This window comes from Giraffa tippelskirchi, chromosome 13, assembly GCF_054371585.1.
Source record: "Giraffa tippelskirchi isolate mGirTip1 chromosome 13, T2T-mGirTip1v1.2.pri, whole genome shotgun sequence".
NCBI classification, from domain to species: domain Eukaryota; kingdom Metazoa; phylum Chordata; class Mammalia; order Artiodactyla; family Giraffidae; genus Giraffa; species Giraffa tippelskirchi.
In genome coordinates, this window is record NC_137287.1 from 39224972 (window position 1) to 39246227 (window position 21256).

At 62.0% G+C, this 21256-nt stretch overlaps 3 protein-coding genes across 48 annotated transcripts in view; all 3 read right to left on the reverse strand.

Annotated features, from left to right (window-relative positions):
- The window catches only part of TBC1D24 (TBC1 domain family member 24), a 28654-nt gene extending 21193 nt beyond the window's left edge, over positions 1-7461 (reverse strand). For 12 of the 46 annotated variants that reach the window (XM_081555304.1, XM_081555270.1, XM_081555277.1 and 9 more), the window contains exon 1: positions 7390-7461. The gene's annotated coding sequence lies outside the window, so the exon portion shown is untranslated. Of the gene's footprint in view, positions 1-8; positions 271-2322; positions 2527-2797; positions 2877-3802; positions 3913-7385 lie in introns of those variants that run through there. The other 34 variants (XM_081555303.1, XM_081555273.1, XM_081555260.1 and 31 more) reach the window with 14 other exon arrangements.
- Positions 7462-8589: 1128 nt separating this feature from the next.
- NTN3 (netrin 3) lies at positions 8590-11422 on the reverse strand. Its single transcript, XM_081555306.1, has 6 exons — positions 10284-11422; positions 10024-10212; positions 9784-9933; positions 9566-9616; positions 9356-9430; positions 8590-9016 (listed from the first exon to the last, which is right to left on the reverse strand). Exons 1-6 carry the CDS (start codon positions 11209-11211, stop codon positions 8667-8669), a joined length of 1743 nt encoding a protein of 580 aa, XP_081411432.1. The 5' UTR covers positions 11212-11422; the 3' UTR covers positions 8590-8666.
- Positions 11423-16139: 4717 nt separating this feature from the next.
- On the reverse strand, positions 16140-20496 carry TEDC2 (tubulin epsilon and delta complex 2). The gene is made up of 10 exons (XM_081555307.1): positions 20445-20496; positions 20242-20340; positions 19947-20017; positions 19447-19849; positions 18917-18970; positions 18219-18315; positions 17959-18058; positions 17755-17856; positions 16940-17127; positions 16140-16684 (listed from the first exon to the last, which is right to left on the reverse strand). The coding sequence occupies exons 1-10, from the start codon at positions 20468-20470 to the stop codon at positions 16523-16525; spliced, it is 1302 nt and encodes a 433-aa protein (XP_081411433.1). The 5' UTR covers positions 20471-20496; the 3' UTR covers positions 16140-16522.
- Positions 20497-21256: the final 760 nt, after the last annotated feature.

Here is a 21256-nt window from a genome sequence, read left to right on the forward strand (position 1 = left end):
GGCCCTACCTGCCCTCCAGTGGTGGCTTCAGGAGTCTTGACAGCGGGAAGGGGGAAAGTTAGGACATGCTGGTTCTTCCTTCTCAGGCGAATCTGCTTCAAATGCTCCCTCCTTCACCAGCCCTTCCAGACTCCTGACCCTGCAGGCAGGGCTGACATCCCCGCCTCCTTCTCCGAATCTGTTTGAACTTGGCACGCCTGTGATGACCTGCTTATGAGTCCAGCTCTTCTACCCTACTGTGACTTGCAGCCAGGTGTCTCACATCATACACTTGGTGTACCCAAGGAGGAGGAAACAGAGAAGGAAACAGATGGAGATTCAGGAAAATCCCAGACCACTTGGGCCCAATAAGGAAATTTAACTCTAAACCACAGGGGCCATTAGGCCACTTGTCTGTTCTAGGTATGTGTGCTTCCCAGCAGGCATCCTCATGTGATGAGACGGCAGGCTGGGTTCTGCCTCAGCCCTGAAGCAGCACAGCGAATTTTTCAAATGCTAGTGGCAACTGGCATTCCACAGTGAGTGCCAGTTAACAGGAACCCGATAGGGGGCCCTTGGCTGATGGCACACAATGGAGGGCACGTGCCAGGCATAAAGGGGTGTAACCACTGAGGAGGCATTAGTCACAGTACCGCGGGCCAGCTAGCTGGCACATCTGCTAGTGCTGGCCGGAAGTTCAAACGCAGGTCTTACCGGTGGCACCTGAGCCTATGAATGGGACCTGAGCAGGGTAAAGTCCTAATGGTATTAGCCACTCAAAAAGGTTCCCTGCGGGGAATTCCCTAGCGGTCCAGTGATTGAGACTCAGTGCTTTCACTGCCCTGACCCAGGTCTGATCCCTAGTTGAGGAACTAATTTCCTTCAAGCAAGCCGCTGGTTTGGTCTACCCACAGATGGAGGCTGGGATTGCAACGGGATCTGCTAATTCAGGATCTTTATCTTCTGAGTTTAAAAGGTCCTCCCAGCAGTAGGTCTGGGAAAACACCCCCCAAGGGCACAGGAGAAACCAACTAGCTGCACGGAATGAGAAGCAGGAGGAGGAAGCCCAGCTGTCAGAAGCTAGAATCCTGACTGGTCTGAATTCCAAGCAAGGCGCCGGTGGCAGGTGTGCCTCGGAAGGCTGGGCACACAGCAGGCTCTCGGCAAGCATCTTCAGGCATGACTGCAGAGTGGGCTGGGAGGGAATCTTGCAGGCTGAATCATTTCAATAGGCATTTGAGACGCTTTCTGAATGCCACTGTGCTGAGCGCTGGAACATGAGGGTGCGAGGCCCCCCCGTCGCTCAGCAAGCTTCAGGATGTAGGGACCTGGTGTACTGACCCTACCAACTCAGGTGTGGATGCTGTGAGGGGGAAGCACAGGGTGCCTGCGCCCCCAGCCCACGAGAAAAGAGGGGCCCGGAAGCCTTGCCCCGCCAGCACCTGCCTGGCCTAGGTCCTGAAGGCTGAGGTGGCCTTCACCCAGGAAGCAGCAGAAATAGCCCTGGAGAGCACAGCTGCCTGGGGTCAGTGAGTGTCATTCATGGCTCATATTCAAAGACACTTCTACGGTCCAGCTTCTTCGGCTCCAAGAAGCCACAGGGCCTGGGTTTACCAGGCTGCCGAAAAGGAGTGCGCGCCTATGTGCTGGGAAGGGGGAAGGAGACGACCCAGGGAGGCAGGGAAAGAAACCAGAGGCAGGTGGAGTGAACACACACCTATGGCTCCCTCTAAGGCCCACAAGTTTAGGAAGGCGGGGACCACGCCTGCCAAGAAAGGAATTACAGAGGGTAATCAAGGAATGAGGACAAACGGATTCAAGGGAAGGCTGAAGGGACAGAACCCAGGAGAGCTCTTGGTGGGACTCAGGTAACTGAGCTTCATTTAGAATGCTATGCAGTGAGAGGGCTTTTAGTGGTAACAGAATCACCCATCAGCAAACAATTGGTATCCAATTAAAATTGTGTGACAATTAGGTGGACATACAATTTCAGGTTATATGAAACAGGCCAAGCCATGTGTAGTGGCTTCTCAATGGCCTGTAAGAGGAGAGTGAAGCCTGGGCGGGCTGGAGGAAGAAAGCACGACCGCTCACACGTGACCCCTGCCAGCAGCTCCGTGGGCAATACCCAGTGGAGATGGCTAAGGTCCAAGAGCCAGGCAGGGGCCCGGGACTGCGCAGGACAGAAGGAGAGTTTGTCTGCTGTGCCCCTCCATGAGCAGGTTCTGTAAGAGGCGAAGGTCACTGTTAACAGCACTCATCCAGAGACCAGCCAGCCCCGTGGGGCCCTGCACCTCCTGTGGGCAAAGAGGAACTCCTTGTGCAATGCCAGCCTTTCCTTACCCTCTCCCGGCGGCCCCTCGGTGTGGGGACAAGCTTGGGAGGGAGCACTACACACTTGGCCTCTGTATCCTCAACAGTCCTTCCAAAGTCCCGTCGACTCTAACGCTGAGGTGCGACACAGAAATGGGTCCCGGGAAGACAGCGAGTGGACCCAGAGAGTTCTTGGATCTCTCTCTGGATCTGAGAAGGTCTCTTTCCAGAGATCTGGTGGTGAGAACTCACTGAGAGGACCAACCCTCAGGCTGGAGGAGAATGAGGTCCTTTGAGATGAGTGACAATCTGGAACTTTCTCAAAAGGCAAACACACACACTTGAAAGGAAGTCCCTGGGAATCAATTATGTGATTTTGCACCTTTGGTATCTTATATTTTGCTGTTTAACCAACAACCTGAGGCTCTGTGACAGATATCAGAAGCCCACTATCCTGCCCCCATCCCCCCAAAAGGCACGAGATAATCAATCAGGTTTTTGTTACCTTATCTACTCTGTCCTATGGACGTGAAGCATCAGGCCTCTCCAGGGTCAGTCTTCTTTCTCTCACTCCACACACACTCCTGGGAAGGCACACCCCACACCCTGGCTTCAGTGCCCACACAGGAAGGAGGCCACCAGAACACAGTGGCCTTTGCTCTCACAGCTCCAGAGCAGTCTCTATCGAGGAGCTGTTAAGGACTCTCAGCTCAGCATCTCCACACCACCTGTTGTCACCCACTCCTAGGCCTGTCCCTTGCAGCACACAGTGCAGCCAGGCCCTGCCAAATCACCCAACCTCGGAGTGTTCCCAAAGTCCTCCTCCATCCCTGGCCCTTCCCATCCCCGCGGCCACCTGACTTGTGGTCTTGCTCTTTCTTTTGTTTCCACCACCCTTCCTCAGTCCTGGGCCTTCTGGTGTTCTGTTAACCACCCCAACTCAGTGCAGTCCTGCACCAACCCACCCCAAGTCACCCATGAAGGCACAATCTGACCAGTCACTCACAAACCCAAGATCCCTGAGTGGCTCCCCACCACTCTCAGAGTAAAATGCAAACTGGGAACTGGTACTCACGGCTCTCCTGACAGCCGCCAAGCCTAGCTCCCTAACTCCATCTCCCTCTCCTCACCCAAAACACCAGTGCTACCCACTGCCCTTCTTCCAACAGGCAGGAGACTACCCTGGTACTTCACACACTGTCCCTTAGCCGAGAAGTCTCTTCCTCACTTGCATGTTATTAAAAAAAAAAAAAAAAAAAAAATTCCCCCCCACATCATGTGACTTGTAGGATCTTAGTTCCCTGACCAGGGACTCAACCCATGCCCTTGGCAGTGAGAGCACAGAGTCCTAACCATTGGATAGCCAGGGAATTCCCTGATGTTCAAAATTTAATTTAAGTGCTTCTCGGGAGCCACCACCAAAGGCCAGCTGGACTCCACCCCTCTGTGCCCACAGCAAGCTCAGCCCACCTCAGTGGGAGTGCCACCCGCTATGCCACAGCTAGCTGACCTGTCTCCTCACTGCACCCTAATCTCCTCAAGGGCACAGGCTCACTCAACTCTGTAGCTGCAGAGCACGGGGCACAAGTCCTCATCACGTGAAGTATGACTTGGATAAATCTGTGTTGAAAGAACAACGAAAGTCATCAAATAATGAATTTAGGTTGGTCTTTAGTGAAAAACCCAAGGTACTTTGATATTATCTCCATTTGGAAAGTGACACTTGAAACAGCCACTGAAACTGCTGCTTCATGTTGAAAAAGCTCTCTTTTTTCCCTGTACAGAGTTGTCACAACAGAGAAGGTATGCTCAAACAGGTAAAACATTGAACAGGGTCAATGTTAGTGCTTTTTTATAACCTGCTTAGTGTCCTCATGTACTTCAAACCAGAAACCATCTAAGAGCAAACACTTAAATATGTCTTCTGAGATCGGCTCAGATTGCAACGAGACCTGGGAGCAACATGGTGTGCCCAGGGTCACTTGGCCGGCTGGACAGTCCTGGCAGCTGTGGTCAGTGACAGCTAGTGCAGCTCACCTGCAGGTGAACTTGCAAATCCAGGAGATGAATTCTGTCATCGTTATGAAAAGCCTGCCTAGATAACTAGATTACTTCTACATGCCCTGAAGGTCACCATTCACCCAGATGAAAACTACTGCACGTTTTAGCACCTGGTTCGTTTCACCATTCTCTGAGGCAGTAGGGGAGCAGAGAGGACTGTGACTTGGCCCAGCTCTGTTCACAGGGAGAGACTAGCTTCTAAACAAAGCACTGGCTCCTGAATAAGCACTGCTCCTACAGGCTTTAGCTAAGGGCTGAGAAGATTAAATGAGGAACAACCTTCAGGATAAAGGAAGCACATGCTGGGGGTTATAGCACTGTTTAGAAATGGTAACTGTAATACCTCTGTGAGATTTCTTGATCTTTTTTTACCTTAGTTTGTTTCTCCCAGCCTGGATCCCTTAAAAAGAAAAGAACCAGCACACCTGTCTTCAAGACAATTAAGTAAATGTTTAGAGGTAGCTACTATGTACTCAATATACCAGCAAATTTGGAAAACTCAGCAGTGGCCACAGGACTGGAAAAGGTCAGTTTTCATTCCAATCCCAAAGAAAGGCAATGCCAAAGAATGCTCAAACTACCGCACAATTGCACTCATCTCACACGCTAGTAAAGTAATGCTCAAAATTCTCCAAGCCAGGCTTCAGCAACACGTGAACCGTGAACTTCCAGATGTTCAAGCTGGTTTTAGAAAAGGCAGAAGAACGAGAGATCAAATTGCCAACATCCGCCGGATCACTGAAAAAGCAAGCGAGTTCCAGAAAAACATCTATTTCTGCTTTATTGACTATGCCAAAGCCTTTGACTGTGTGGATCACAATAAACTGTGGAAAATTCTGAAAGAGATGGGAATACCAGACCATCTGACCTGGCTCTCTCTTGAGAAACCTGTATGCAGGTCAGGAAGCAACAGTTAGAACTGGACATGGAACAACAGACTGGTTCCAAATAGGAAAAGGAGTACGTCAAGGCTGTATATTGTCACCCTGCTTATTTAACTTATATGCAGAGTACATCATGAGAAACGCTGGGATGGAAGAAGCACAAGCTGGAATCAAGATTTCTGGGAGAAATATCAATAACCTCAGATATGCAGATAACACCACCCTTATGGCAGAAAGCAATGAAGAACTAAAGAGCCTCCTGATGAAAGTGAGAGAGGAGAGTGAAAAAGTTGGCTTAAAGCTCAACATTCAGAAAACTAAGATCATGGCATCTGGTCCCATCACTTCATGGCAAATAGATGGGGAAACAGTGCAAACAGTGTCAGACTTTATTTTTTGGGCTCCAAAATCACTGCAGATGGTGACTGCAGCCATGAAATTAAAAGACGCTTACTCCTTGGAAAGAAAGTTATGACCAACCTAGAGAGCATATCAAAAAGCAGAGACATTACTTTGCCAACAAAGGTCTGTCTAGTCAAGGCTATGGTTTTCCCAGTAGTCATGTATGGATGCAAGAGTTGGACGGTGAAGAAAGCTGAGCGCCGAAGAATTGATGCTTTTGAACTGTGGTGTTGGAGAAGACTTTTGAGAGTCCCTTGGACTGCAAGGAGATCCAACAAGTCCATCCTAAAGGAGATCAGTCCTAGGTGTTCATTGGAAGGACTGATGTTGAAGCTGAAACTCCAATACTTTGGCCACCTCATGCGAAGAGTTGACTCATTGGAAAAGATCCTAATGCTGGGAAGGATTGGGGGCATGAGGAGAAGGGGACGACAGAGGATGAGATGGTTGGATGGCATCACCGACTCGATGGACATGGGTTTGGGTAGACTCCGGGAGTTGGGGATGGACAGGGAGGCCTGGCGTGCTGCAATTCATGGGGTCGCAAAGAGTTGGACACGACTGAGCTGAACTGAACTGAACTGAATTATGTGCTGGGGCAAGAAGATGGAGGGGAGCCCCCATGTTTAAGTAGGATAAACCAGTATTCCTGCTAAATAATGGAATTTTTTTTTCCTCCTGTAATCGTCTACAAGTTCCTGCTGATGTCAGAGTAAACATACAGAGAAATAAGAAAAATCACTTGCAAGTGCTTCTACAGGCCCTGGAAAGGCAGACAGACTCCTCACTAGGAATAAGCAGCCAAAGGCCAAAGGCCTCAAGATCAGCATCACAGCAACAGCCACGTGAGGTGGGGACTGTGACTCCCAGGCACACCGCTATCCTAAGAGTCAACTCAAGCCTCCATGTAGCCCAGTGGATGCTCACACAGCCTCTGACCTTTAGTGCCACCCCAGCAGGTGGTGATCCAGGAGGCCCAGTGCTCTCTACCGAGTAAATGCCCCATACCGAGTAAGTGCCCCGTACCGAGTAAGGCCACCAGGCCACCAGCACCCTTGCTGGGAGAGGACCTTGACCTCCCTGGGCCCATCCCCGACCTCCAGCTGTGCTTTCTCAAGGCTGAGGAGTACAGTGCCTAGGGGCCCTGTGGAAACGCTCTGTCCCCGGCACAGCCCAGCGGCCACCGGAGGGTGCAAGTCACCCCAGACCCGCCGGGCAGGGCTCAGAGGCTGGGGAGATACCTAGGCGGCAGGCGGGCGGGGTGCCAACATGGGACAAGCGGAGGGTCGGGACGGAAGCAGTTTGCAGGTCTTCCAAGACAGAGCGTTATCAGAGAATCTGTTGCAGTTTCGAATCCAGAAGAGGATTTCCCACCCCGCAGAGCCCGAAAGCGCCCGAGGAAGGAGTGCCCCGGAGCCAGCTCATTCCCACCGCCGCCTCGCCGGAGCCGCCCGCCGGACCGACTGCGCCTGGCGAGGGTCGCCCGCGCGACCCCTGGGATGGGAGTCCCGCGCGGGGCCCAGGCCCGCTCCGGCCCCACGTCGCGGCCCGCTGGACGTTCGGGCCGCGGCGCAGGGCTGGGGGCAGTGGGCAGCGCCGGCCGCGGGCCCCGGACCCCCCACCCGTGCTGCGGCCGGCCCCAGCGCCCCCCTCGGTCAGCACGCCCGGGCTGCGGTGACAGCTGGTCCCCCGCCCCCACGGCCCCCGCGCCCGCCCGCCCGCCCGCCGGCTCCGCCGCGCACCTACCTACCCTCCTGCGGCGGCGGCCGCGAGCCTACCTCCGCCTGCCGCGCCGCTTTCTCCTCAGCTCGCCGCACGCCCCGGCGCCGGCGCGTCTGCGCACGCGCGCGCGAGCGCGGTCCCGCCCCCCGCCAAGCCTTGGCGCCGGCTGCCCACCCGCGGTGCCCGCGGGGCTCTGAGGCCTCGGCTCCGGGCATGCGCATTGACGCCCGGAGCCGGGCGGCCGGAGCATGCGCCGGCTCCGCGCCCGGCCCGGCGCGAGGCGAGGGGCGCGCGCGCGCGTCGGTGGGTGTGCGGCGGGCCCCGTCGCCGGCAAGGCCGGGGGCATCGGGAGTCTGGGGCGGGGGTGGTGCCCGCCGGGGTAGCGGTCGCGCCGGGCCGGCCTGGGAACCCGCGCCCGTTTGTGGGACGACGTCCGGGCTGCCGGCAGGGAGCCTCCGGGCGAGCCCTGAGGGGAGGAGCCCGGAGACCTGGGTCGAGAGAGACAGCCGGACGGAGACGAGACACGGACACAACGGGCCAGAAAAGAGCCAGAACACAGTCACCGCGGAGAGGGACGCGGATGCCCCGCCGGCAGGCGTGACGGGAGCCCGAGGCCGCCGCCGCGGCCGCCGCCGCCGCCGCCGGGGGAGGAGTCATGGCGCCCCCCGCCGGTCCTGACGAGGACGGGCAGCCCGCGTCGTCCAGCGCGTCTCTGGCGGCTGCACCGCCTCTCGGGGCGTCGGGGCGCTCTCCGGGAAATCAGAGTCCGAGGAGGTGGCGTCTCGGCGGCCCTTGGGGTGCTCTCAGAGCTCTATGGGTCCTGGCATCAGAAGGGGGTTCATAACTTTTGGGGGGGCGGTGTCAATGCCTCAGGAACGCGGGAACGCTGAGGGACCACGACACGCGGGGCTGGGGGGGGGTGTGTGTCACCGAGGTCCCTGATGTGTTCGCAGGGGGTTCACAGCCCTCTGGGGGCATCGTGGTAACCCCCTTGAGGGGATAGATAGCTCGAAGTTGGGGAGCCATGGGGTCCTTTGGATGACAACTGCCCAAAGAGGGGCTCGAAACCACTCTTTGGGGCTACCACATCCCTCCGTGTTGGGGCGGGGGTGTCGCTGCGTCGCTCACCCCTCCTGGGCAGGCGCTCGGGGCACCAGAGGAGGCGCGGAGCGGGGGCCCAGAGGGGCGGCGAGCTCGACGCGATCAAAGAATTCTCGTCAGGCGGATGCACTGGACGAAGGTGAGCCTTGATGAGTGAGGAGCGCCCCGCCCGGCCCCCGCCCGGCCCCCGCCCGGCCCGCGGGCTCAGGCAGGCCCACAGCGCCCCCGCCGCTCGCGCCGCTGCAGCCTCCGAAGCCGTCTCGTCCACGCATCCCGCCAGGGCAACACGAGGCTCCCGCGGGCGGCGCTGAGCCCTGGCCCCCGGCCCCCGGGGCCCCCGACCGCGGACCCCGGCCCGCCCCCCAGCAGCAGGTAGCGGCGGCCCGGCAGTAGGCGGGGGCAGCCGCAGGCGGCGTCCCGCGCTGGCACCCACAGCGCGCTGCTCCCGCGCCGGGCGCGCTCCTCGCCGCTCCGGAACACGGCGAGCACGGCCACCGGGAAGCGCGTCCAGGAGCCACGCGCCTCGCCGCGCGCGCCCACCGCCACCTGCACCGCTGCGAGGGAGGCGAGAGGGGCGGGGTCAGGCGGGGCGGGGCCCGAGGGGGCGGGAGCCGAGGCGCACACAGCGCCAGCCCGGGTGCGGGTGCGGGTGCGCGTGCGGGTGGGGGGCGCGGAGGAGGAACACAAAGAGGACACGCCGCAGCGGGAGCAGCGAGAGGCCCCAGGGGCTGGCAGGGCGGGGCCAGCGAGCGCGGAGGAGCTGAGGGGCCGGGGGAATGGCCTTAGAGTCCAGCGAGGGTCAGGACCTCCAGAGGAAGAGTAGGGAGGGCAAGGTGAGGAGGGGCGGGGGTCGGGCAGGAAGCCTGAGGGTGGGAGACCAGAGGGCGGCCTACCGTAGTCCTTCCTGCAGAACTTCTTCAGGCTGATGCGGTAGCTGCCACGGGCAGGTTTGCAGTGCAAGTCGCAGTCTGGGAGGAGGGCGCAAGAGGAGGTTGGCACAGATCCTCATCTCCTTCCCTCCTCCCCCCACCCTCTCCTCCGGCCCTCCGGGAACCCACCGCCCCCTCCTCCCAAGGGCATGCTCCTCTGGGACCTCTGCTCACCCTGAGGCTCCACAGGACTGCTCTCCTCAGTGGGTCCAGGGACAGGGGTCTCTGTGGGGAGGATAGGATAATGGGCTGCATTTGAGGGGAGCCTGGGGGATCTGCAGGGCTCAGGGGACAGTTGAGGGGAGCCGGGGATCTGCGGGGCCCAGGTAGGCAGCAGCTCGGAGCTGGGGTGACCTCGGCTGAGGTGGTCCAAGCAGGGCACCGTCACTCACTAACGCAGGGTGCCACCGGAGAGCGGCTCTGCTGGAAGCCAGGGGAACAGCGGTTGCAGGTGAGGCCAGTGACGCCATCCTTGCAGGGACACTGGCCGGTGGTCTGGTTGCAGGTTTTGCCAGCAGCACCAACAGGGTGACAGTCACAAGCTGAGGACAGAAGTGGGACAGTCAGAAGCCCATCTGGGCTTGGGGAAACCTGGGAGGGTGAGGCGTGCAGGTGGCTGGTCGAAGGCTCACCCCTACAGGCGCGGCGGTCACTCAGGGCACGGCCAGGGTCTCGGTAGAAGCCCTCCCGGCAGTAGTGGCAGTGCCGGCCGGCGGTATTGTGCCGGCAGTTGAGGCAGACACCGCCGCTGCGGCGGCCGGACAGTCGGTACAGCTCCATGTTGAAGCGGCAGCGGCGGGCATGGCCATTGCAGGAGCAAGCTGTGGGGAAGGGTGGGTCAGGGACAGGCCGGCCTGGTCTCAGATCCCCAGGCCACCCTCCAAGGCCTCACCAAGGCAGGCGTGGGCTTCCCGGGCAGTGGCCCGCTGCCATGGCCTGTCGCAGTAGAAGGGCTTGCAGCGGCTGCAGTCCGGGCCCTCCGTGCCGTGCCGGCAGTCGCAGGTCAGGTGGCCCTGGGGGTCCAGCAGGCACCTGGACGCGTGTCCATTGCACTTGCAGCGCCCGCCCACCTGGAGCTCAGTGGCTGAGTAAGAGTAAGGGGCTGTGGCCGTGGCAGCCCTGCTGTCTCCCAGCATGGCAGGCCTTGTGAGCACTACTTGAATGTCTGTGGCTGTCACCCAGTCTTGGAGCACCGGGCTGCTGTCCAGATCCAGGCCTGGCGGGCTGCCATTCTGCACGCTGAAGGCCAGCAGGCCACCACCGTCAGGCTGGGCCTGGGGCGCAGGGAAGCACAGGGCTTCGGGCCCCGGGCCAGCTGGGCCATTGGCAGGGGCAGGCAGGCGGCCGTAGTCCAGGCCACAGTGGGAGGAGAAGAAGCCGAGTGGGGTCCAGCTGCGGCCGTGGTCCTGCGACTTGAGCAGGGCCAGGGAGGTGGGGGGCGCCGAGCAGAAGCGCAGGCTCACGAACACTAGCTCAAAAGCCTTGCCAAGGGGCACTGTGAGGGTCACGTTGTGGGGCACCTGCGTCAGCGAGTCCGAGCGCCAGCACACCGGGGTTGTGGTGCCGCCTGCGGAGGTCAGGAGGGCGGCGGGGTGCGCCCGCCGCGGGTCCGAATCATCGCAGCCCCGCGTGGCCGGCCGCCCGCACGTGCTGGAGGCCAGCACCTCGCGGCCCAAGGCCGCGTTCACCAGGCCCGGCACGCAGCCGCGTGGCGCGCCCCCGTCGTCATAGCAGGGGTCGGCGGGCGCCGGCGGCCCCGGGCTTAACGCGGCCGAGAGCGTGCCCGCGGTCAGCAGCAGCCCCCAGGGCCAACCGGGCATGGCCGGAGCCGCCGGGGTCAGCCGGCCGGCCTGGGCCCCACGCCGCTGCCCTCGGGAGAGAGAGAGCCCGGTCCGAGGCTCTGCCCGCTGGCCCGGGGTGCCGAGCCACCAGAGCGCCCGGGCGGCCCCAACCGGGGCCCAGAGGTGGGCGCCGCCGCGGGTACGCTCCGGGCCGAGCGGAGCAGCGGGGACGCCCGCGCGTCCTCCCGCGGGGCCTGGAGCGTTGACAGGAGTCGTCCCCGCCCTCGGCGCCTCCGCCCGCAGAGGCCCCACCCGCCGTCCGCAGCTCGCACTCACCCACCGAGGGCCGGGTCAAGCAGGTCTCCCGGCCTCCCGGGACGGGCCGAGGGCGGGCGGGGCCTGGGGCGCCCCGGCCGCCGCCTCCTCCCGGCTGCAGCGAGGGCAGGCGAGCTGTGCCAGGAGGGGGTAGGGGGCGCAACAGGCTCAAGCCTGGGCCCAGCCGGGGGCGGGGCTGCTCGGGCCGGGAAGGAGGGAGGGGAGAGGAGGGGGCCGCGTCGGCAGAGCCGGAATCAGAAGCAGATTCAGACGCTGGCCGGGCCAGCGGGGGAGGGGGCTGGGAGGCCCTGGAGCCGGGGGAGGGGCCGCGGAGCCAGGAATGTGCTGGCGGGAGGGGTCTGGAGCCGGTGGCCCCGCCACGCAGCCCGTGGGGGACCACCCAGCCGGCCCCCGGCCCGCAGCCAGGCTCTTACTGCTCCTGGGTTTGTGCCATGTGCTGGGCGGGGGTCCGGCGCCTCCTCCCTCAGGCCCCTGAGGCACGCCGGGCCTGGAGCTGAAGACTGGGTCCCGGATGCTCGCCTGGGTCCCACAGGGCACACTCGGGGCAAAGGGAGCCAGTCTGGGCTGGTGGTTGTGGGCTGTCCCTGAGGCAGCAGTCTGCTCCAGCAGAAAGAACTCAGGATTGGGGCCAGGTCTGATTCCGAATCCACACTGCTCCAGTTTCTAGTTGTGTGGTTTCGAGTCCTCAACCTGCCCAAGACTCAATTTCCCCATCAGCCAGATACCTATTATTCCCTCTTTGCTGTTGGGATTTCCTGAGCTGCATAGGAGCTCAACAGACCTGAGTCGGGGCAAAACGTCCCAGGAAGGGGCAGCCCCACGCGGAGGGGGCAGGAACACCGGAATACTTCCGGCCGGGGAGCATCTCTGAGGCCTTAAGTTCCATGTGGGAGGCTGACCCCAGGCCAGGCCAGCTGTCAGTGGAGACACCACGAGGGTGTGTCTGTGAGGCGGGGCTGCCCCTCAGCTGAGCCAGAGACACTGCAAGGACAGAAGAGGATGGAGAGAAGCAGAATCCTGTGTTACAGAGGTGGGTACTGAAGGACACACTTTGGAGAAGGAGCAGCAGGAAGACACGGGGCTGGGCCAGCTGCAGTGACTGACACTCTCTGGTGGGGCCCTTTACCAGGCCTGAGCAGCACAAATGCAGGGGTGGGGAGCGATGGGACTGGCACTGGGGTCTGTCCCTCAACTTTCCAATAAAGAGAACATGCCCCTTACAACAAACAGACAAGCATGAATGAGAGAGCTGGCAGGGTGCACGGTTCTTCTCTGGGATGGGTTGGGTGCAGAAGGAGCACCTTCCCAACCATTCTCTTCAAGGTTTTTCTGATCATCACCCCAAACCGATGGGGGGTCCCTGGTGAGAGTTGGGGTTGGGGATAGATCCTGCTGGGACTGTTAGAAGCACAGAGCTGGCCACCATGGAGAAAAAGGCCTAGGCCCAAGACAGTGGTTCCCCAGGGCCTGAGACAAGCCTCCAGGGAAAGCCTTGCTGTCTGAACTTCAGGACTCCTGCCTGGATGGAGAAAGTGGGGAGCAGCTCCCCTCGCGCAGCCCTGCAGGCTTCGTGTGCCGCACAGCCTCTGGGTGAGGTGGGGGTAGGGTCGGCAGAACAGCTGGCGGCCTCTGGTGCGGGTGAAGGCCCTCAGGGCTCGGCCTGAAGAGTGTTCACCGGGTCAGCAGGAAGGGCCTCTGCCCAAAGGGTCACTGTGCCATTAGCTCCCCGGGGAGAAGGCCATGGGCAACCCAGGCTCTACCCAGAAGGTATTCATTCTCTTCTGGCCCCTGGGCGGCCCTGGCAGATGGCGTGAGGGAAGCTAGAGAGGCCTTCCCCCCAGCCAGCATCAGCTGGGATGCTGTGGACTCAGCCATCTGTCCCAGCCCCCGACTGGGGCCTCTCACACTTTGCACCTCTCTGCTGGCCCTGCCCCCACCTGGCACCTTAGAAGAGGCCCAGCCTCTGCCCCCACCTGCAACCCCAAAGCCTGCTGCAGCCCTCCCACCCCTGCCCTCACTCAGAGGGACAGCCGCTAGCTGTGGGCTTTGGGTACCCATCTGGGGTCCCGCAGGCCTCAGGGGGCTGGGGTTTTTCCCTTGAAAGGCCAACTGATCAAATATTCCCGGCTTAGCTCACTACCTACGGTCCTGCCAGACGCTTGCAAGCCACCACTTGTTCATTTATAGAGCAAACATTTATTGAGCGCCTATTTTGCCCCGAGGGGCTTCCACACCAGCGGGGAAGAAAGACAGCTAGGGGAGAGGGACACAGCACACTGTGCCTCGCCCGGAGGTGGGTAGCCACGCCGAGTCCCCCGCCCGCCGCCGCCTTGCGACCCGCGGGCCGCGCAGGCAGCCGCCAGCCCCGCGCTCAGCCAGGCCCGCTCTGCGCGCCAAGCGAGACGCTGAAAAGCAGCGCTGGGCGGAGGCCGGTGCGAGAGGAGCAGAGCCGAGCCGGGGGAGAGGAGGGAAGTGGCTCGAAGCCCCCAGAGTTCGGGCCTCCTGAGGGGTCAGAACGGAACGCTTTGGGGACGGCGTCTGGCGAGGAGGCTTCCGCGACGCACGCGGCACGGCGGCAGCCGGGCCCAGGAGAGGTCGGCAGGGAGGAGGCGCCGGCTGGCCGTGACCTCGCAGGGGAGGGGGCTTGGCACGCGGGCTCAGGGCGCTCCCGGCTCCCACCGCCCCCCGCGCCCGGGCCTGTGCCGCCGCCGCCGCGCGCGCCAGCAAAGGAAGGCTGCGGCCAGGAGCCCGAGGCCCGCGCCGAGCGCCGCCAGCGCCGAGCCTTGGGCCAGGTCCAGGCGGGGTCCGCGCAGCGAGAAGGTGATGGCCGTGGCGGCGGCGCCGGCCAGCAGGGCCACGGCGCCGAACGGCAGGACGCAGCGCGGCCAGGAGCCCCCCGCGCCGCCGGTGGCCAAGAGGAGCGCGCGGAGAGCCCGGAGGGGCTCGGGGGCCTCGGCTGCGGGCGGGGGCTCGGCCTCGTTCATGCCTGCGACGCCGGGGATGCGCTCCGGGTGGGTGTGGGCGCCCCCTAAAGCCCCACTCGCCCCGCCACCTCAGAGCGGATTGGCTGGCGAGGCGGTGACGCCAGCAGGGACGCGGGGCCAGGAGGTCTTCGCTACCACCTCCAGGTGGGGTGTGGAATGGAGTGGGCGGGCGCTGACCCCGAGGGGGTCTCCCTTTCCGGCTCTAGGGGATCTTGTGTTGGGACCTACCCAGACCGCTCCCCCTGTTATCTGCTGGAACCGCCCTGCCCGTGAAGGCTCAGGTGCCCACAGCAGCCCGCAGGGCTGGCCCTGGAGAGGTGGGTCACTGAATCAATAACCATCTGGGCTCCGCTAGAGACGGAGGGGTAGCGCCCCCCCTGCCAATAGGTAAGGTGCACAGTAAACAAGTCAAGCAGTGGATGAGGTAACTGGGGTGGAGACCACCTGCTATGGAAACGATTCTGGAGCGGCGGTAACCGGGTGGTGGTGGAGCTCGCCCTGGAGACTGGATTTCTCCAGATCCCACCACCTGGGAGTAAGCTCTGGGGGCGGGTGTGCCCCAGGCCCCTGGCTCTCTTGCTCCCTCTCTTCTGTGCTCCTTACCCTGGAGCTCCACTCCCTGGAGGCCCCTCAGTGCAGTGAGGGCCTGCGATTTTTTGCTTCCTACTCTGGTCTGTCATCTGGTCCCCTGCAGCCCCAAAGGCCTGGAACTCCATGTCCAAGGTTTCTGGCCTGTTGAACAGTGGGGCCCTTTACAAATAGTCTCCTGCAGGGTGGGACCACCCCGAGGCTGCTTCAGCATCACCCAGTTCATCCCCCACACCTGCAGTGCTTCAGCAGGCTCGCAGACTTGGCCTTCTCCAGGAGTTGCCTGCCTCCTGAGGCAGAAGTGGTGTTACTCGGTCTTGCCCATCACTGTCCACACAGAGGGCTGCTGCCCAGCCCTGAGGCTTGTGCTTGGTTCACACAGGTGCTTGGTTCACACAGGTGCTCACTAAAGGCTCATGACAGGGACACCACCGCCTGGCAGCCCTCCTCAGGGCCCAGGGCTGTGAAGCCTGTAACATCATCCTACTCATCTTCACCCCAGTGTTGATAACCACTGCCCAGAACGGCGCTGGGGACGACACGCAGTCTTCAAGAATCACGCTGGAAGGCCCACAGCAGCGAACAAGTCCCAATGTAAACCCAGAGGTGGTGACCTTGACCTCTACACTTTCCTGCCTTCCAGGAAAGGGTGGTTCCTTCAGCAGGGGAGGGTGATAGGCCTGTTCCCTGAATGGGACTCAGTCTGGGGGGCCCACAGCAGCCAGAGCGACGGCACAGGGGCAATGGTGGACATGGGTGCCAGGAGAGACTGCTGTGGGCAGACAGCGGCCGCCCACTGGGACACTGGCTCTCTGCTCTTTGGATAAGCCCAGGACGCACCTAGGTGCTTGTGGGGAGAGGTTTCAGGTGTGCGAGGGCTAGAGCAAGAGGTGAGGCCCCGGGGCAGCCCACCTTGAGGGGCCTGGCCCCCTCCCTTCAGTACAAAATGGATATGCCTGTTCTTGGTAAATATACTTGATATGTGCCTGGTAAGTAAAAACACAAAGACAAAAACAAACATGCACCAAGTCCCACCTTGGTATGATTTAAAAATACATATTTTCTAAAGCAGTTTTAATGTCACACAAGTGGCTTATAAGTGTACAGCAAGAGAAAAGAGATAGCTAAGAAAAGTCCCCACAACCTTTGTTCTCCCAAGCCTGTGGAAGGCCAAGCAAAGCCAAACCCTGACCAGCAGGTTCAGCAAATGTGAGGAAGGCCCTAAGTTCCCCAGGAAGGGCCGGGGCAGTCCCCGCCAGGTGGAAACCTGGCTTCCCAAGGGGGTATAGGCCCCTCTGGGCCCCTGCTCACCGCACCAGTGAAAATCCACTTGATGCTCATTTGTTTAATTACTAGGAAGGGGGGGGTCTTGCCAACAGTTAGGCTGGGGGCAGAGCCAGCCTGCCGTTGTTGCGGGCTCAGGGGCTGGGGTGGGCCTGGCTTCAGGGAGGGCTCAGTCGGTCAGCAGGCTCATCTCGCAGGACGGTGAGGAAGCGCTGGCCCTCCTCGCAGAGCAGGCAGTGTGCAGCCCGGCACAGCACCAGCCAGGGGCACCCCAGGGGCTCCTGCTTGCTCAGCAAGGGGAGGAGTTCAGCCATCAGGACCTGGGGGGTGGTGAGGGCCAAGGGCTCAGGGGGGCCTGGAGCAGTTGGGGGGGGGCCCAATCTAGGGCAGGAGTCGAGGCACCCCGCTCCAGTCCCCCCTGCTCTTCCCAAAGCTCCAGCACGCTCACAAGTGCCCTCCCCTCGTCCTTCCCTGGTGGATCTTGGGGGCTGAACCAAGAGGCTCAGCCTGGAGTCCTCCCCATGGCTCACGGCTCCTGAATATGCAGTGACCCACGCCCCTGAGTCTGGAAGTACCTTTTCCAGATGGATCTGCTGGTCCAGCATGGCCACCCGCAGCCTGAGGGCCGCCAGGGTGTGTAGCTCCTGGGTGCTGGAGTAGAGAAGCAGCTGGGGGCTCCACACCGGGTCTGCGCCTCCTCCACACAGCGAGGCGGCCCTGGGGGGCCCCTCAGGCCAGGGCCCCTGTGGCTGTTCCACCACCACTGCAAGAACAGGGGACACCACCCCATGGGCAGCAGCCAGGGCCTTCCTCCCCTGACCCCAGCTAGGGGTGCAAAGCCCCCTTGCCTCCTGGGTGAAGCCCTGCTGTCCACAAACAACTCTCTCTTGCAACACCAGGCATGTGCCAGGACCTCTGATTCTCACAAGAAACTTTCCCACTAACTGGATAAATGTGCAAGCTACTCAGAGTGGTGGGGTCTGTATGTGGGGAGCAGGGCTGGAGCAGGGGTGCCACACTGGCCAGCTCCACAGCACGACTACTGAACACTTGGGATCCTGTGGGGAACACGGGAAGGGCCTGCCTGCCAGCTTCCACTCCCCTGGGGGTGCTGTTAAAGTCCCCACACTGCCCTGTGGCTAGAGGACTTTGACCCTGACCAGGTTTCCCAGGTGGTTCAGAGATAAAGAAGCCTGCAATGCAGGAGACACTGGAGGCTTGGTTAAGATCCCTGGGTTGGGAAGACCCCTGCAGGAGGAAATGCCAACCCACTCCAGTATTCCTGCCTGGAGAATCCCATGGACAGAGGAGCCTAGTGGGCTACAGTCAGTCCATAATGTCACACCTTCACGCACACATGCACACAGTTCGGCTCAGGGGCGGGCCTCACCCGAGCGCAGCTCCTGCAGCTCGTGCAGACACTGCCCCACCAGGGCCTGCAGCCCCTCCAGGGTGAGTAGGCTGCGGTACTCCTGCATCCAGTCCTTGGGGTCTACACGAGAGCCGGGCATAGGGGGGAGGGACACAGGCCAGGTCCATGAGGGTCCTGAAGCCCTCCCCCTTCCACCGGAGACCCGGCTCTGGGCCCACTGACCTGATGCGAGCTCCTCCCTCATTCGAAGCCTCAGCAGTGAGCAGGCCTTCTGCAGGCGCCTCACCTCTGCCATGCTGAGCCCGGAACCGGGCCGGCCTGCCTGCAGGTGGGTCAGGGAAACTCCCCTGTGGCCAGGCCCCTCTGCTCTCCCCCAGGGCTGGGTCCTTGCCTGGCTCTGGCCCTTCCTGGAGTGGCTCCTCCTCACACTCTAAACCAGGTTCAGAGCCAGAACCTCTACCCTCCCACTCCTGCAAGGATACAGCTGTCTGCATTTTCTGCAGGAACTGGGTTTTGGCGATGGCGGCAGCAGCATCCACAGAATCCCCGGTCTGTGTGGAGCTGAGCTGGGCCCACAGGCTGGACGCACACGTGGGCAGCCCGCAAACCAGAGAGCAACGTGTGATGATGCCAGCCAGCAGGCCAGGACCCTGGGAAGTAGGTGAGGCCCAGGGGAGGGGCCCAGGGAACTGAGGCGACACTGCCCATGAAAAGGGGACAGAGCTGACCCACTTGGGGAAATACCAGGAGAGAACTCCAGGGAAAAGGTAAGAGAAGCTGGCACTGATTGGGAACCAGAGCTCTGGGCGCTAGCTCCGTACCCGGCACAGCGCAAACACCTGAAAGCACCACCTGGCTTAACCCCTACGACACTTCCACAGCCTGGGGCCTGGGGACACCTGGCACCTGCTCAAGGTCTCACAGTGGAGAGGCTGAGCTGGGTCCGCGAGAGCAGTCCTAGGGCGGCGGACTCTCCTGATGTGAGAGTGTCACCACCCAGGAAAGGAAGCAGAGGTGCCTGCGGGCCAAGCCTCTGCCTCCCTGCTCTCCCCGCTCCCCGGGTCCCTCTCCCAGGGCCCCCCCATGCCGCGCCCCCACCACCCCACCGCCACTCCCCTGGCTCCCCCTCCCCTCCCAGGGTCCCGCACCCCCACCCTGCCCCCCCAACCCCCAGCCTCACCGGGCATTCCGGGAAGCCGCCTTCCTGAAGGCCTCTGGCAGCCGCAGTAGGGCCCTGTCGGGAAGCTGGCACTCAGGGCAGCTCTGTCCCACTCTGGGGGCTGCAGGCCCCGCTCCCCACTCAGAGCTCAGTGAGGGGTGAGGCGCTCCTGGCCCTCAGACAGGGCTTCCAGAGTAACCACGGGAGCCAGCCCAGTTGGGGTCTGCTGGTAGAGAAGAGAGCAGAGCCCAGGCCGTCTCCAGCGCATCTGGAGCCCCAGGGCTGGGTGGATAAGTGCATGGGGCACAGGAACAGCCAAGTAGGAGAGCAGGACAGGCCCCAGCACATCAAACCTGGCACCGTCACTGCCAACAGTTCCACCTACCAGCTTCTAGGCTGGGGCCTCATGGGGTGACATCCAGGGGCTCCCTGGGCCCACACCCACTCAGTGCTGGGCCCTCTTTGTCATCCCAAACCTAGCCTCCTGCAGCTGCCCAGGATCTGATCAGACAGAGACTAGCTCCTCCAGGAAGGTCTGCTGGGGAACTCACCCCTTATCCTTGAGCGTAAAAGCTTCTGGAACCTGAGGGGCAGCCTGGGGGACAATCTGCTGGTCCCTGAGGCCTGCTTCACGCTCGTTGGCTCTGGCCCCCTGCCCCATATGGGCGCCATCTCCCACCAACAAAAGCCTGCACCCAGGGAGGTCCTTGGCGGGCACCCAGGGGTGGCGGACGCCCCTAGGGGGTTTGGTCTCCGGTGCACGGCTGCCAGCCCAGCTTGAGGTGCTGGGTGGGGCAGAGGATCTGGTGGCAGGGGAAGCGGACCCAGACTTCAGGCTGCGGGCCTTGACTCCTTCTCCAGCCTTTGAGAGGCGTTTTCGCACTCGTACTGCCTTCTCCAGTGCCTGGGTCAGAAGCTCCAGCTCCTTGAGGTCCTGGGGGCTGGGTGGGCATGCTGTGAAAGCCGAGAGTCAGGTAGAGGCCCCTGATCACTGCTAGCCAGAAAACAGGCTGGGGACAGCACCTGCAGAAGGTAGGGGGCTGAGGTTTACCTGAAGATGGGGCCTCTTCATTAATTTCTGGTCCTGGGGTTGGCTCCCGAGCCGGGGTCTCGGCTGGTTCCCTGCAAAGACACAGGGCAGCCGTGGCACAGCCAGGGCCCAACAGACCCTCATAATCGCCTGGCGTAGGAGCGGCGCCCCGGTCTCAGGGCCTCAGGAAAAGCAGGGGGCACTGGCAGCCCGCAACTCGGAAGTGAGCGCTGAGCCCGGCACCCCGGCCCGGGGCTCTAAGGTGGGTTCTGACGGCCAGAGGGCGGCCTAGCCGGGTGGTCCCGGGGTCGCGTACCAGGCCCGCAGCAGCCGCCGGGAGACTCGCAGGCTCTGCTCCAGCTGCCGTTGTCGCTCGGCGCAGGAGTCCAGGGCGTCCCGCAGCTCGGCCACCAGCCTGGGATGGACGCACCGGAGGCTCAGAGCGCGGCCGACCTCTGGCCGCGCCGCCTCCCGCCCCTCGCCCCCCGCCGCCGCCCCCTCCAATGGCGCGGGACCCACCGGCGCGAGCAATCCGCAGGCAGCATACGAGCGGTATAAGCCTTCGCGATCTGCCGCCGCCGGAAGACCCCGCCCCTTCCGGGCTAGGAGACCGCCCCTTCCAGCAGGGCTGCCCAATCCCGGGCCCAGTGTCAGGGCCCGCCTTCCCCGATGACGACCCCGCCTCTAGCCCCGCCCCTTGACCGGCGGTCCGAGCAGTGAGCGGATCCGACCCCCGCCCGGGGGCAGCGGAGAGAGCTGGGGGGGGACCTCGGAGGACGCGCAGTTCCGGTTCGGATGACGGGATAGATGGAGGCTCCTGTGGTCCCTTAACGGTCGGCTTCGTCTTTGCATCGAGGGCGCTCTAAGGCAGGGCCCTGCGGCCTTGCTGACCCCGGGGCACCTAGCATAGGGCTGGGCACGCGGAGGGGCCCATAGGTATTTACTGCTGTGGCTGGAGGTGAGGATGACGTGTGTGTCGGGAGCAGGGACACGCAGGAGGGAATGTGCACTTGTGGACACGCTGACGACGTGATGACATCCGGGAGTGGGCACCTGGGCAGAGGGGGAGGAGGCCCAGGAGCCAGAGATGGGCACGAAGACCAGTGGGGCTGGGCAGGCTGGTCCTGGGTGGGGCAGGCGTGCCCGGATGGGGCCAGGTGAAGGGGGAGCTGGAGCCCAGAGAGGTGGAGGGAGAGCAGAGCCTGGTGTCACAGGAGGCTGTCCCAGGAGGGAGTGTCCAGGAGACAGCTGGAGGTGGGAGTGGTGGGGACAGATGCTGGCTGGGAGGAGTGATGCTGGCAGCAGGGTCTACTGTAATTGGATCTAACAAG

Excerpts from the sequence above, each read along its gene's own strand:
- TEDC2 (XM_081555307.1), bottom strand. The coding sequence starts at position 20,470 with ATGCTGCCTGCGGATTGCTCGCGCCG. Across the intron at positions 20,341-20,444 it reads CCTGCGGATTGCTCGCGCCG|GCTGGTGGCCGAGCTGCGGG; the intron begins GTGGGTCCCGCG and ends CGTCCATCCCAG. Across the intron at positions 17,857-17,958 it reads GAGGGAGGAGCTCGCATCAG|ACCCCAAGGACTGGATGCAG; the intron begins GTCAGTGGGCCC and ends GCTCTCGTGTAG.
- NTN3 (XM_081555306.1), bottom strand. The coding sequence starts at position 11,211 with ATGCCCGGTTGGCCCTGGGGGCTGCTGCTGACCGCGGGCACGCTCTCG. Across the intron at positions 9,431-9,565 it reads CAGTCCTGTGGAGCCTCAGG|ACTGCGACTTGCACTGCAAA; the intron begins GTGAGCAGAGGT and ends CCCTCCTCCCAG. Across the intron at positions 9,017-9,355 it reads GTTCTGCAGGAAGGACTACG|CGGTGCAGGTGGCGGTGGGC; the intron begins GTAGGCCGCCCT and ends CCTCCCTCGCAG.